Below are 15,443 nucleotides of genomic sequence, written 5' to 3'. Positions count from 1 at the left end.
GGTACCAATATTGATCGAGTGGTATCGGCTTAATAAAAAAATATTTGTACTACAAGGCATAAATTGTAATTACAAATCACAATGATTTTATATGTAAGCTAAAAATTAAAGTTGTGATATGTTAACAAAATAACGAAATATGTTTTAATATGGTAAAAAATAAAAACTATAAAATCAAACACCATAATACGAATATCGACCGATGGTGTTCATTAGGTATCAGTTAGATTCGTTACGATACCCGTACTTAGTACTCCAGAGCATACGACAAAAAAAAATACAAATACAATGTTTAATTCATGATCAAGTATTTGACACCTAAAACAAAATTGGAGGATCAAAGGTGAATTTCTTTAAAACAAATTCCACCATAAACACAAAGCCAGAAACAGAGGATAACAAAGATACATAAACAAACAGTCAGTCCTCTTATCTTCATATCTTTCATGGCTTCTTCAACCTTTATAACAAGGGTCTCTACTTATTCTCAACGCCACAATCGCTCAAACCCATTTCTACCTGTAAATGTTTTCCACTTTTCATCACCATTTCAGACCCGAATCCGACCCACCCACCTGCTCCTCAAAGCAGCCCCTGAAGGTATTATTATGTTGTTTAATTGTATTTAGTATTATGGCTGTTTGGTGATCACTTGTTTTGCTTTTAATGTGTTGTATAGAAACTCCTGCTGAGTTGGTGGAAGATTCAAAGTTTGTTCCTCTAAATCCTGATGATCCTACATTTGGTCCACCAGTAAGTTGTGGTTAGTTCTTTATCAGTTATGATCATAACAATATTTGAATCAACTTTAAATAACATATAGATGTTTGGTATAATGTCATTACATATGATGCTTGGATCCAGTAATGTAATAAGCGGGTACCCGTCTATCTGCAGGCTTTGTTACTGGTCGGTTTTCAAGTCGACGAGGCTGCGAAGGTAACTTTTCAATCGTGTTTTATCGTTTATGTAGAATATTTCATCTAGGTTGAATCCAACATTTATCTGGCCTCGCTGATTAGCAGGGTATTAGTGTAGCCCGTGAGTTTTCCCTAAGGGTTATCATGGTAAAAAAAATAAATAAATAAATAAATAAAAACTAACTATACTAGTTTATTCAAGATTTGACTATTTGACTAGGTACTTATCAGTAGAAACATCAATCTTTTTCACTTCCTGTCGATGTAACTAATTAAGTTCGGTTGTCCAAATTGTTGATAACACATTTCGTTGTTGCAGATACAGGAGTTTTTAAAAGAGTTGGATGGTGAATTCTTAGAGGTATTTTTGCCATACACCAAAGTTTTAAATCACTTCAAGCTATAGTCTAAGGGGGCGTTTGGTTCGCATAATCATTTGGAATTGGAATTGGAATTTGTATAGGAATTTGAATTTGAAGGGATTGAATTTGGAATTAAACATTCCAATTGGAATTGCAATTGGAAATTGTTGGAATTGGAATCCCAATTCCATTTTTGTTGTGTATGGTTATCAAATGAATTGGAATCCATCACCCCGGCACCCACAACCACCAGTTCGTGTCGAAACGGTTCGTTTCGAAACGGTACGGGTCAAAACGGTTCGATTCGAAACGGTACGTGTCGAAACGGTTCGATTCGAAACGGTACGGGTCAAAACGGCTCGCGTCGAAACGGTACGTGTCGAAACGGTTCGCGTCGAAACGGTACGTGTCGAAACGGTTCGATTCGAAACGGTACGGGTCGAAACGGTACGGGTCGAAACGGTACATGTCGAAACGGTACGGGTTGAAGCAGTACGGGTCGAACCTGTACGGGTCGAAACGGTTCGCGTCGAAACGGTTCGATTCGAAACATTACGGGTCGATACGGTACGGGTCTAAACGGTTCTATTCGAAACGGTACGGGTCGAAACAGTCCGGATCAAAACGGTACGGGTTAAAATGGTGCGAGTCGAAACGATCGAAGATTCCAATGAATTTACTTTAATTCCTTCACATATAGGAAGGATTTTGAATTCCTTTAGTTAAAGGAATTTGAATGAATTCATGCCTAATTCCGATTCCAATTCCATTGTCAACTAAACACATGAAAATTGGAATTGGGATTCCAATTTCATCAAATTCTATGAACCAAACATCTTAAGAGATGGAATTCAAATTCCAATTCCATTGAATTCCTGCAAACCAAACGTCCCCTAAAAGTTAAACATGATCATGTGGCCCCATTTCTGTAAAGGATCCATTTTTAGTTAAAAAGTTTTAAACTTTATCGTTGAAACTTTGTTCGAATCCCACAGCGTCTCGTCCACAAGAGATATATGGGGTCATAGGAACGTCAAGCCTCAAATACCACCAGCCTGTGTTGACATTTTCATTATGGGTGATAGGATAAGTATACATGTAAGAATAGGTTATTAGTGTAGCTAATTAGACATTTAGAAGTCAAATGTTTGACCTTTTTCTTTGAGATAGAGAGAATTCGGATTATTTGTTAGTCCGATTCACGAGTGGTCGATGAATACTGAAAATTTTGTGTATGTTAGGTTATCTTTTGCACTGAAGACATGATGGCTGGCTCTCTTTGGGAAGCAATAAATACCAAACAACCCAACCTCCATGCTTCAAAGGTTTGTCTCCTACTCATTATATAAGAAATTGTTGTTGTAAATGACATGGTTTCACTGTGAGGCTGCTTATGTTATTTGGGTCACAAATCTATGTCGTTTCCAGATCGCAGGATCGCTACCGAGGATCTGCTTTTTATCTGGTCTTACAGGCGAGGAGATGATGATGTTCATCGACGCTTTTCCAGAATCTGGTAACTTTTATTTTGTTAACACGTCATGTAATTCCTGAATTCATAATAAGAGTCTTGGTATGACTTTTGAGGTCAAACAAAATGCCATTTGACTTCTTTTACCAGACCTATATTTAATAGGAAATCTGCTACAACTAAGTGTTGATATACCATTTCAGAACGCATATAGATATAGCTGTCAAGATTTGCCTATACTGTCAAACAATTTTGGTACAGTTTCAGTCGAATATTGTTCGGTTTGACCCCATAAGTCAAACTGTATTCTACATGTACACAGGATTAGCAGGAGCAGTGTTTGCAGCTGTTGTACCAAACAGTGCTGATAAACCATTACAAGAGGTGATTGAAGAGATCATGGGAGATCATGAGATGATGGTATGTAAATTTTTATTATTTATACCCCTTATTTCGTTAATCACGCGATCAAATCTTGAATTTCATACCATTTTATATAGGGGAAAGTTCTTGTACAAATAATCTTAACATACTAAACATACAAATTGAAGGAAAACTCAAAAAGACAAGGTGGCATTTTTGTAATTATCAATAACTATCAAAGTTACTCTACAAATATACCTAAAAAACCTAAACCCCCCCCCCACCCACCCACCCAAGCTAAAATGCTAAAAACTAAACCCCCAAAAAACCTAAAAAAATCCAAAAAAATATAAAAAAAAAACACAAAATTATTTTATTTTATTTTTTTAACATTTTTTATTAAAAAATCGCTACTTTTAGTAGCATTTTTTTTTGCTAACAAAATATAGCGATTTTTTTATAAAAAAATATTTTAAAAAAAATTGTGTTTTTTAGGTATTTTTGGTTGAGTTCACATTTGTATAGTAACTTTGATAGTTGGTGGTAATTACAAAAATGCCACATTGTCTTTTTGAGTTTTCCTTCAATTTGTATGTTTAGTATGTTAAGATTATTTGTATTTGATCTTTTGCCATTTTATATAAACTAGAAGTCACAAACTGAAAAATTGAACAAAGAAAAGAAACATAATCATACAGAAAGCTTGTGATTTAGGCGTTCTAATTCATTTGTTGTGTCATGCAGAAATCGCGAGAATCAAGCTAGATCAAACTTCACTTCAGTATTTAGCAAGATTATTAAATTCACAATGTATCATATACTATTATGTAATAAACGCCGAATTAGACGTCAATGAAACACAAAAGCATGTTTATCATTCGTGTTAGTCACTATCATCACCGAATCCGGTCCAGTCGTGAAAACACTGGTATCACCCCAACTATTTGGAACAATTTAGCCCTTAAGACAACAATCTTTCACAAAAGTTTATATGGATATAAATTCTGCCACAAAAGTTTATTAAAATTGCATATTGACAGCAATATAATTCACGAGCTATACCTATATAATAGGGAGGGTTATCTTAAAAACGCTAAATATTGCGATAACCGTGAGAACGAATGAAAAAACCATTCAAAATCATTTTTTAAATACAAACCTCACTATAATTAAAATGCAATGCAAATGACAAATTTACACATGTGTAATAATTTATTTATAAATAAAAAAAATTAATTTGAATTGTTTTTTTTTACCAAGTTCTCACGAAATATATGCGCTCTCAAGATCCCCCCCCCCCCCCAACCTATAATCTTCATCATATAAGTAATAAGTTTATAGTTATAGTTATAAGATACTCGACTTTATAATCGCAAATCTATCTATACTCGTATCAATTTTGGTCTGGTTATACTACATAAACCATGAGCTACGACGAGTACAAAATGTAGATATACTTGACGATGTGACCTCCACAAGAATAGAAATAAGACGAACCGATCCATATGAGTTTCATGGGCAAATAAGTAGCATAAACACAAAAAAAGATTACTAGAAAATAGAAATACATGAAATCTAGTTACAAGGCTACCACTTGGTCTTTTACAAGCTACTAGAAAGCCATACTTATGCTACCATGTTACAACTTACCAGAAAACATATAATCAACAGATAGATAAACAATGCGCGTCCAACCCGAGTTTATTAATAAATTAACAACCAGCGCAATCGGCTAAAAAATCAGACTGTATGTGTGAGCTGTAGTGTAATTCTTCTACTGCAACAATGGATTCTGATTGATCATCTAATCATACAAACCTTCATCAAGCCATATGTCAACTAAGAAGTCTACCATCTCCTGTCAAAATCATCAAGTATACGTTCAAAATGCGTATTTGGTTTGGTCAACTCAAACGTTGACTTTTAAATGCTTTTGGTATTAGAAGCACACGGCACGAGTTTGTTTATTGTGCCAACGTATGAAGGAAAGGAAATACTTACGGGCAAAGGGATTGGCTCCGGAAAGTGGTCGTTATTTGAGAGCAGATCCTCATAAGTAGTTGACCAGCTGCAATACAAAATTCAAAATTTTGAGGTCAAACAAACTAGCATGTTGACTTTTTTAAGGGTCAAGTGAATAAGCATGCAACTCTGGATAAATAATTCGAATTTCAACTCAAGATGCTAGTATTAATTTTTAAACATGAACATATCAATTTCTAAGTTGAAAATTTGTAAAAGTCAAAAGTAAACCGGACCTTATGACTGGATCTTCTGGCGTTCTTCCTCTTCGGGATCTTTGAGATTGATCTCCGACCCATTTTCTTCTGCTCTCGTTCCAAGCAATTGCGCCTACAAAACAAGTTGTACGCATATAAACTTTTCGTTGGCATTTAATCAATCTACATTGATGATTGAGTTTCTCAAATATGCAAGGGCGTAGCTTTGTGGGGGCGGGAGGGGAGGCCGAACCCCTGAACTTTTCGCTCGTTAGTGGAGAGTATGTAGTTTTCGTATGGAAATTTTTGGGTATATACGTTTTTGACCCCCCGGTCGGAAAACTCAAGCTTTGCCACTGCAAATATGTGTACTTATGTTGACAAAATTATATAAAACTCACCATGGTTAATAAATACAGTGGTGTTACCACCATTGTTGTCAGGATGCTTTCTTGCTTCTTTTGCAGGTGAAGACAGTTCTAAGGGCCGTTTCTCATTGACCCGTGAATTTCCAGTGTTGACTTCCACCATCATGATATTATTGGCTCGCGAACTTGTTGTGTCGATTTCCATCATGTTTACAACTCAAATATATGTTCTTCTACAGAAAAATGCTCAATTTTTTGGAAAATTGCATGTTATTTGAGTACTAGTCAGGATTGCATTTCTTATTTACGCACGGTTTTCTTCGTGCACACCTAAAATCTGCACAAGGAATATAAAAACTAAAGAACATCAACAAAATAAGACAGGACACACATTCAGATCTTTATTCTTGTTGTGTTATACCTCTTTGGTCATGTCGGAACAACTTAACACATAGCTATGAGATATGCGAATCTTTACTCGCGTGTCTACTTTTACTCGCCTTAATCCTAAATATTTTCATTCTATACATGAACAACAATACATATGCGATATGCGTCGCGTGTCACATTAACATCAGTTTAGGTCATCACTGATCCGAAAAAGTCTGACACGCGAGTAAAAGTAGATCCACTATTCTCGGTCGCGTTTTTCATTACTAAATGATTGATTTGTTAATTTTGTTTCTGAAAAGATTATAACAAACTCACAAAAATAGCTACTTTCATGATTTTCTCATCAAAGATCCTTTTTAAGGGGCTAATCAATATTCATAACTCAAAAATCCCAAATCAACCAACATTCATAACTCAACAACCCTAAAGATCTCACAGATTGAACAATCTACCATGTTTATAACCATGAAACATTGAAACCCATCTAAGATCTCATATTTGATATAATACCCTTTTGCAATTTTTTTAACATTTATCTAGAAATGTTTGTTTTAAGATCTAGAAATACAAATCCATTGACATCAAGAACATAAATGATACATTGTCATTGTTCAAAATTAAATATAAAATAAAACAGTAAATCTCATAGACCACTGATTCATAGATCAAACCCTCTAGTTGATTTTCATAACAAGTGAAACATGAGCAATCATATTAAATAAAACCAAATAATTATATTATAACTATTTAATAAAAAAACAAAAAGAAAACAAATAAAAAGAAAAAGAAAATAAATAAATAAATTAAAAAAAAAAAAGTAAATAGAGAGAGAGAGAGAAAGTAGGTATGTACCTTTGCTGAAATTGCCCGGATAGCGAAAAGAAAGAAAGGATTTTCGTGAGACACGAGGGGTTTATATAGACACTTTTTTTTGTCAATTTTTGTTTTATTTTTAATTCATGTAATTATTATATATATTTTTTTGACGTTTTTCTTGCTGAATACGTCTTTATCAATCTATGGTCTGTTTCCAGGCCCCTTGTTTCTTCACGAGTGGATCTTGTCTAGATATCTTTAACTTGCTCTAAGTTTAACATACGAAATGACGAAAGTACCCTTGGGTTTAACCTTTGAGGGTTTGGGTAGGTGAGGTCAATTTGGGCATTTTAAGTCCCGTGGAAAATGACTGGTTTTGTCATTTTTTATTTTTTTACATTTTCTCTACTCAAAGTTAAAATATGATAAATTTTGTAATATTTTATTGGTGGGGTAATTACTAAAATACAAGTTGCATCAATTATTTTCATTTTTTTTAATTTGGCATACAGCGAATAATTTATAGTGACGTCACGTGTATAATTATTGAATACTTCAATTATTTACATTACTTTTCTTCATTTACGCACGTTTTGTAAGTTTTATTTTAAGGTATTTTCTTGACAAATGTAATATCTTTCTTCAACTAGTTCAAAAAAAAAAGTAAATAAATAAAGATATTTTGTTGGGAGTGTTGTAAACCTCAAGTTTAGTCTGTTTAGATAATAAATCTAGCAGGTTACGTCGGATACCAGGCAAAATCGGATCCAGTCTTAACGAGTTTAACTCAAATTGAGATGGATGAATATGTATCACTTTGGTTTGAGTCAGGAAGTTTGACCAATTTCAGAAAAAAAAATCTCAAAACTGATTCACCTGCTATATTTTTTATGTCAACTAGTGGACACGGGTGGAGGTATGTTGGTGACGACGACATCAGTGGTGGTAGCGGTGGTGAGGTGGCGATGACGGTGGTGGCACGATGACTGTTGGTGGAGGTGAGAGCGGCAATAGGTTGTAGTGTCGATGTTGATGGTGGTCCTGGAGGTGACGGGAGCAACGATGTGTGGTGGTGTCGACGACAGTGTTGATCATAGGTGGTTCTGATTTATTTAGACATGTCTTAAGTTAGCAAGTTTTAAAAGTGATCCGTTCAACTCGGTTCTAATTTACTCAACTGAACCCATATACAAAAAACAATCACGCAATTCAAACCATAATCCAATATTAGTTGTTCATTCTTAATATTAAAATTTAATTAATCTAAACACATGTTATTAATTATAAATAAAAGAGACTTCCCTGTATTAAATTGTCTAATTTGCATCCTGATACAAACTATAAAGATAGGTTATAAGAGTATTTTCATTGGAGATGTTTGTAGTTGGTGTGGTGTCTATGTGGAGGATGAATAGAAACGGTAAATTCGGGCGAGCATAGATGGGAAGTGTGAGAAAAGAGAGGAGAGAAATTAAAAGATGGATGAGAGAGCAAGGAGGAAATCGTGAGTTGGCTTGTAGGTTTGGCATTCGTCCCCATACACTTTTGTGGATGTTCCAAGGTCCTTGATCTGAGGAGAATCCAAATCTCAATATGATCGGCGCATCATTTCATCCATGAGAAAGAGCAAGGTTTTCCAAATTTCTTAGCCGATATTGGGACGTCTTTGCTTGGTCATATAATGATATGACCTCTTTGACGATTGGTTTTGTCTACAAGGATTTTGGATTTGTTCATAATGATCAAATTATATCTGACTTTGTTTCCACTTTTCTAGTCATTCTGGATACAATTTTAAAATATTGGATTTTTCGTTATTTAAATTTTGTATCTCTGTCGCTTGTAGTGATTTACCATTCAATGAATGAATGACTGAAAGTGTTCTACCTAATCCAGTTATCATGTTTCTTACTTTGCACTTTGCAAAGTATCTACTCTATGCATATTGATGTTGCTTTATGGTGTTGATTATGTTGGTTTGTCATAAAACATATTCTTGATACAACACATGACACGGTATAGACAATGTTGTATCGTGAACTAGGAGGACACACTCGATAAGGGCCTTAAATGAATAATTATGTAACAAATATGATAGATAACAAGATTGTTAAAACAACAAACACTATGATGGATGCGTTCTAAGATAAATATTGCATACATACTCATAGGAGTATGTGGTAACCATGATTAAATACACATTCGATTCACAATGAAAGAATACTCTGTCGACATCCACACTTCAATTGCTAATAGCGATAATGACTACTTTTGTGCTAGGTTACTTTGTTGGATGCATGTGCGGGCCTAGGTTTTAAGGACCACACCGGTAAAAAAAATTATTTGTCATATTTATATATGACATTTGAGTGTCACAATCTATATTTAAACGATGACACATATAAGAAAGTTATCCATCATGATTTGACACAATTAGTACTCGTGTAAGGGTTAGTCAATCATACATGTTACTAGAACTGTGGGTGTTTACACCTACTCCATTACATATTTTCTATTATTTTACATTTACATTAATTCTAGTCTAGCCTGGCCGCAAACATGTATTTGTATTAAAATAAATTAAATGAGTTGTAATTCTGTAAGTATTATATTTGTTTTAGAATTTATATACTATGAATTAGTAACATGTTTGTACAACATGTGTTTGTACATTGTGCTTTTTGGTTAGTTTGTGTTGTTTGGGCTTGTAAGTTTGGCTTTGTTTATTATAAGATGGTTTGGTATTTAATCCTTTGTGGAGGGTTTGTGGTTTCATTTGTACGCCTGACCCTCCCTCTCCTCTGTCTGTTTCTCTCTCTTCGGCAGTCAGCTATCGTATAACCGCTGTGTTTTCGCCCCCGCTTTCTGCTTTTGCGGTCTTTCTTATCACCGGTATGCGTTGGTTTCATGGTGGATTTAATAGTTTGTGTTGTTTTTTTGGGTCTGCGATGTTTGTTTCTTTAGTGGTTGTGGGTTTTCCAGTCGTCGGAGCTTTGTATTTCGCATTTGTTCAACGCTTTTTGTTTCTTTTTTGGCTTGCATGTGGGTTTCATTGATTGCGAATTCTAATCAGAATCTTTGGCTGCCTTTGTTGGTTGTAGGTTTGAGTAATGGTTTTTCTTGTTGTTTTACTTTTGTCAGTGTTGGTTGAGTTTGTATGTGAGTGTTTATGAGCTAGTTGTTGTTGATGAGGATGATTTTTTTACTTCATCCGACGCTAAATGTGACCCTTGTTTGACTACGGTTTAGTCTATTTATGAGTTGTTGTTCATGGATTTTATAACTAGTTCTTTTATCAAGTGTTTGTATCTATGATGATGGTGCATGTTTCATCATCGGAGACCTATTTCGTGATAATCGGTTTTCTATTTATGATGAAGATGATATCCTTGTCATTTGAGAGTGTCGTTGTGATGGCACTTTGGTTTGGGCTTGGCGCTTTGTTGCATTGGCTAAAGTTTCGGCACTTTGGTTGATGTTGCATATGGTTGTTGTAACCTTGGCTTTGGGGGTTTTTCAGAAAAAATTGATTTTTTTACTTTTCACCCAAAAGTATTTCATAAATTACTTTTAACCCAAAACTATTTGTTTTTTTACGTTTAACGCAAAACTTTTTATCTTTGCACTTTCACCACCAGCAGATTGGAAATCAGACTGACTCATAGCAAATGAATCAGAGACATCAAGCTGTAAAAAATTCGAAATCATAAGACACTTTGTATAAGCCTCATTTAAAGGAATAAACAAGTGAAAATATTTTAATATAACAATCCCTTACTTGATCAATTTTCCATTTTTTGTTTAGCTCATCCAATATGTCAACATCATTGGTAACAACTGATATTCCATAATTCTCAACAACACTGACAATATTAAAGTCTGTTACTCTAATCACGAAAGCACACTTGAGGTTAACCAACGTCTCAAATTCAACAGGATATTCAGATATTCTCTGGGAACCTCACTTGTCTTGAGTATATATATTGACAATATCTCATGTGTGGTCAGAATCTATATATAAAAATCTAATTTAATTAACTATAACATACTATTATATTTACCTCGTCCTGAATTTATAAAAGTTCATTTGCAGTTTTCCCAACAAACTTCAACGCCTCATGACCAAACAATATAAGTGTCACCATACCGGTTGAATCTTGAACCCGAATTGGTATTTTAAACCTTAAAAGCGTATTTACGTAGTTAAGAAACATAGACAAATAGATAATACAAACAACGTTACTTGTTGAATCAACAATAATAGAATTATGAATAACAGATACTTAACCTGGACAATGGGAAAACATCTTTTCCTTAACAATCCTTGTTCGAACATTGATACACCTTCTCATCTCTAACATCACTTGTTCCATCCTTCTTATCAAAAACTTTTGCTCAACTTTGGACTTGCAATTGTTACACCCATCATAATACCACATCTTATCAGAAACGATTGCTACAATAATTCCAACAATAACAACTTTTTTTGGTTGTTTAAATAATTAAAGAAATGAAAGCTTATTAAAATTTTGTTAGTAGTTAAAATATAAAATATAAAATGTTTTAAAGAACCTATATGATTGAGCCAAGATAAGCAATTGGTGAAAAAACGTCATTGTTCAAAAATTTATCTTCAACAGAACATATCACATATGACCTAACATGGCTACTTGACTCGGTTGAAGCAGCAAGTTTTGCAAGAAACCTACAAAAATTTATTTGAGGAAACCATAATGTGAAATGAACAAAAATTTACAAAGAAAAAATATAGTTGATACAATTACAAAAATAAAAATAAATAATTTTTCTCACTTTTTCTTGAACGTTAGCATCTGATCAAAATTGTCGTTAATGAAAAGCCGTGAACCATCAAAATTATTAGAAATCCCCCATTTACCTATTTTTAGGTAACATAAATAAACAACAAATCATATATCAAAAACAGAAAAATTCTTGTATAAAAAATAACATATATATATATATATATATATATATATATATATATATATATATATGTATGTATTGTATAAAGTAAATCGTAGAATTAATAAGATACCTTTGTATGTCTTAACAGCACCAAAATGGACAGCAATGACAACATGCGCTTCACGATCTTTACTAACTATGTAAGAACACATGTCCTTAGCATAATCATCCTAAAGAGTTAAATCAACCTGAATATCTCTACAATAGCATATAAGAAAATAATTTAAGATTAACAACATTACTTAAAACATCATACTTCTTCATTTCTCCATGCTCCATGCTGAGGCCCGAGACGTTGCTTCTTTTCAACTATCCACCAGACTGATCTTGCGAAACTGCACTCGACCAAAACTTCTGCAACAAAGAAGTAGTTATATGAAAGATGGGATAAAACTTGAAGGAAGTGTCATTAACAAAATACAACTAAAGAAATGCTAATAGAAAAAATAAACGATGTATATTATGTAAAAAAGCAATTTGTAAAAATAAATCTTACCAAAAGGAACTTAGTTTGAATATATACCATTTGTCTTTTCTCGAGACGATATCAGAAGTGGCTTTAGTGTCCTAAAGCCAAGAGTGATACATATGACCAAGAATCAAATGGTGTTCATAAGCATACCTCTAAGAATGCTTCTCCATTCGTTTCTTCTCTATGGAAAATTTATAAGCTTACCGAAACACTATAAGTTTGCCTCTGGTCGTGTTCACTTGCAAAAAAGAATAAAAAAATAATAAAAAAAATACCTGACTGAACAAAAAAAACAAAAAAAAGTCCAGTTACAACATCCCATTTGCTTTCAAGAAAGATAAAAAAATAGATGAAAGATTTATATCCAAGTGATACCTCAACTGAATAATTTACTTAAAAGAAAGCAAAACATCTATTGCGAAAAAAAGGTAGCATCTTTTAATTAACGTAGAACTGAAAACCTAAACTCCAAACCTTTTTATTTCCAAACCCTTTTAATTCTAACCGAATTAAACATCTTGAACAACAAAAAAAAAAAAAAATAGAAGATTTACAATAATGATTGACTTCAAAATTTAAATTTAAAATAATGATTGACTTCAAAATTTAAATTTTAAATTCTGAAAATCAAATCACTAACATCCAATCCCGTAAATTAAGCAAATTTATGAGGAAAGTCTAACCTTGCCAAACAAAATTGCTCCACCATTTATTTATAGAAAGAGATACCTTAATTTAGGAAAACCATATAATACTAAAATTTAAGGAAATAACGAAATCTTTGATGGATTGTAGTTAATACATATTAAAACAATACAAAATTTATTAGAAACAACCCAAATATTCAAATTTTAAAAAAATATCATAGTTATACTCACCTCTTGCTCTTCGAGGAAGATTCAGACTCCTGCAGTTGAAAAAAATTTAGGGTTTATCATTAAAAAACAAAAACCAAATAGTAGAAATCAGTATGAACATCACTTTTGAAGACATCAAAGAATAGATCCATTCATAAACATTATAATCGGACAAACTTAAATTATCATCAACAACACAAAAAATACATATAAATGATCAAAAAATATTGCGATTTATAAGTAAGCAGGTATACATGGGATTTATTCTTCGGTATCAAAAATTTGTCCAGATCCATCTCAAAAAAAAAAAAGAACGGTTTCAAAAAATTTTTAAAAATATTTATTTTTAGAAACACAATCAATATTCCGGAAAAACATATCAGACACTAAAAATATACAAATTCTTTAATGGATTGATAATTAATACAATACAAAATTTATTACTAACAAAAATGACAGTAAAAAAACCGAGCATAAACGATGAAACCTAAAATTATAAGGGATCAAAAATTAGGAGAAAAAAACTATCAAAAGAAAATTACCTGTAACATGTTCGACGAAGATTGATAGTCCGACAGTGGCATAACATTTAGGGTTATTCATGAAAAAATTAAAACCAAACAAAAGAATCAGTAACAACATCACTCAATAAAGACATCAACAAAACATAATCCCCTCATAACATTCAAATCGGATAATGTAAATCATAAACAACACAAAAAATACAGGAAAATTCTTTAAAATTGAGATAAAATACTTAAAACACATAACTATCTAATATTGTTTACATACCTTCTCTATATGTCTAATGATCTACAAAAAAGAAGAACAACAACAAACATTACCAACTGCCGAAACGGTTTTCAACATAAAAAACTTAACTTTTCTTGAATAAATTGAAGATCGAACAACATAAACAAACAGTATTTAACCATCATCATGTAGTTTTACCTTAGATCTTTTTAAAGATTCTTGATTGAATATGCAGATCCAAGTCGGTAGGTAGAGAGAGATGGAGGTCAGCCATAAATAAATAGAAGTTTCATACCTATTTCAATTAAAAAACATTTTAGTAGCAGATGGAGGTCAAAAAAACAAAGAAACAACGATGGTGATTAAGTTTTAATCTTAAACCACATATAATCAACAAAGAAATTAAAGGGAAACTATAATGCAAAGATACTATTTTTTTTATTTCTAACCTGATGATAAATGTCAGGTCTGCACTCAGCAAGGTTTAGATTACTTTTCCCCAAAAAATTGGCATGCCATATAAATCTAGCCACATAAGAATGAAAGATATACAAAATTAACAATCGGAATCACAAATAATACTGAAATGATTTACTTATGGAATAAGAACCGGAAAGAATCGCCCTCTGATTACATGTGAACAATTATATAAACATTCATGTTACAAATGGGAAAGAACGATCAAATATATAACAAATTAACAATTGGAATAACAAATAATACTAACCTGATTTACACTTGGAATCAGAACAATAAAGGAATCGCCGATTATATGTGAAAAAACCACATAAAAACATTAATAATAAAGACGAGATAAACCAACAAAGATGGATGAAATTAACAATCAAAATAACATATATCAAAATGATTAATACATACCGATCGATTGTAGAGTTTGAATCGTAGAACAACAATGAAGAAGAAGGAGGAACATTTTGAATTGAATCGTAAGGAAGAAGGAGGAACATGGTGGCTGATACCTAGGGTTTAGAGAAATGAGGTTATGAAGTATTGTGGTTTGTTAAAAACAATATATAGGATCCGTTTTTACTTATGGGTCACCCAAATCTAGTTCGGATCCCGCGTGCAAAAAAAAGAGTTTGTATTTTAGAATGATTCCCTCCCAAAATCAAACTCCAATAAACAAATGGATGCCACATCATCAAAATGGCTTCACCATTCAAGGACACATAGCCCACATCATCTCATTTATTAATATATATAGATATGTGAAGAGGTATGTTTGGCATGAAGCTTTTATAAGCTTCAAGCTTTAAGCTTTTAAGAAAAAACTCATACTCAATAAAAAACTTTGCTTGGTTGAAGGAGCTTGAAGCTTTTAGGTTAGGAGTTTGAAGCTTTTGGTTGAACCCTCCTAGCGTTTAAAATGAGCTACAAGCTTTTTGGGAAAAAATGACAATTTTAACCTCCAAAGATAATGAACTTTTTAGTTATGTTTTTTT

General features: G+C 32.8%; 2 protein-coding genes across 2 annotated transcripts; one reads left to right on the top strand and one right to left on the bottom strand.

The window, feature by feature from the left end:
• Nucleotides 1–389: 389 nt before the first annotated feature.
• LOC110872428 lies at nucleotides 390–3,993 on the top strand. The gene is made up of 8 exons (XM_022121220.2): nucleotides 390–600; nucleotides 680–753; nucleotides 898–939; nucleotides 1,240–1,281; nucleotides 2,524–2,607; nucleotides 2,711–2,798; nucleotides 3,076–3,173; nucleotides 3,861–3,993. Exons 1-8 carry the CDS (start codon nucleotides 447–449, stop codon nucleotides 3,879–3,881), a joined length of 603 nt encoding a protein of 200 aa, XP_021976912.1. The 5' UTR covers nucleotides 390–446; the 3' UTR covers nucleotides 3,882–3,993.
• A 633-nt stretch (nucleotides 3,994–4,626) lies between these two features.
• LOC110872430 lies at nucleotides 4,627–7,043 on the bottom strand. The gene is made up of 5 exons (XM_022121221.2): nucleotides 6,949–7,043; nucleotides 5,737–6,040; nucleotides 5,375–5,468; nucleotides 5,118–5,184; nucleotides 4,627–4,974 (listed from the first exon to the last, which is right to left on the bottom strand). Exons 2-5 carry the CDS (start codon nucleotides 5,909–5,911, stop codon nucleotides 4,921–4,923), a joined length of 390 nt encoding a protein of 129 aa, XP_021976913.1. The 5' UTR covers nucleotides 5,912–6,040; nucleotides 6,949–7,043; the 3' UTR covers nucleotides 4,627–4,920.
• Nucleotides 7,044–15,443: the final 8,400 nt, after the last annotated feature.

This window comes from Helianthus annuus, chromosome 8 (genome assembly GCF_002127325.2).
Source record: "Helianthus annuus cultivar XRQ/B chromosome 8, HanXRQr2.0-SUNRISE, whole genome shotgun sequence".
NCBI lineage: Eukaryota > Viridiplantae > Streptophyta > Magnoliopsida > Asterales > Asteraceae > Helianthus > Helianthus annuus.
This window is presented reverse-complemented; position numbering and strand designations above follow the sequence as displayed.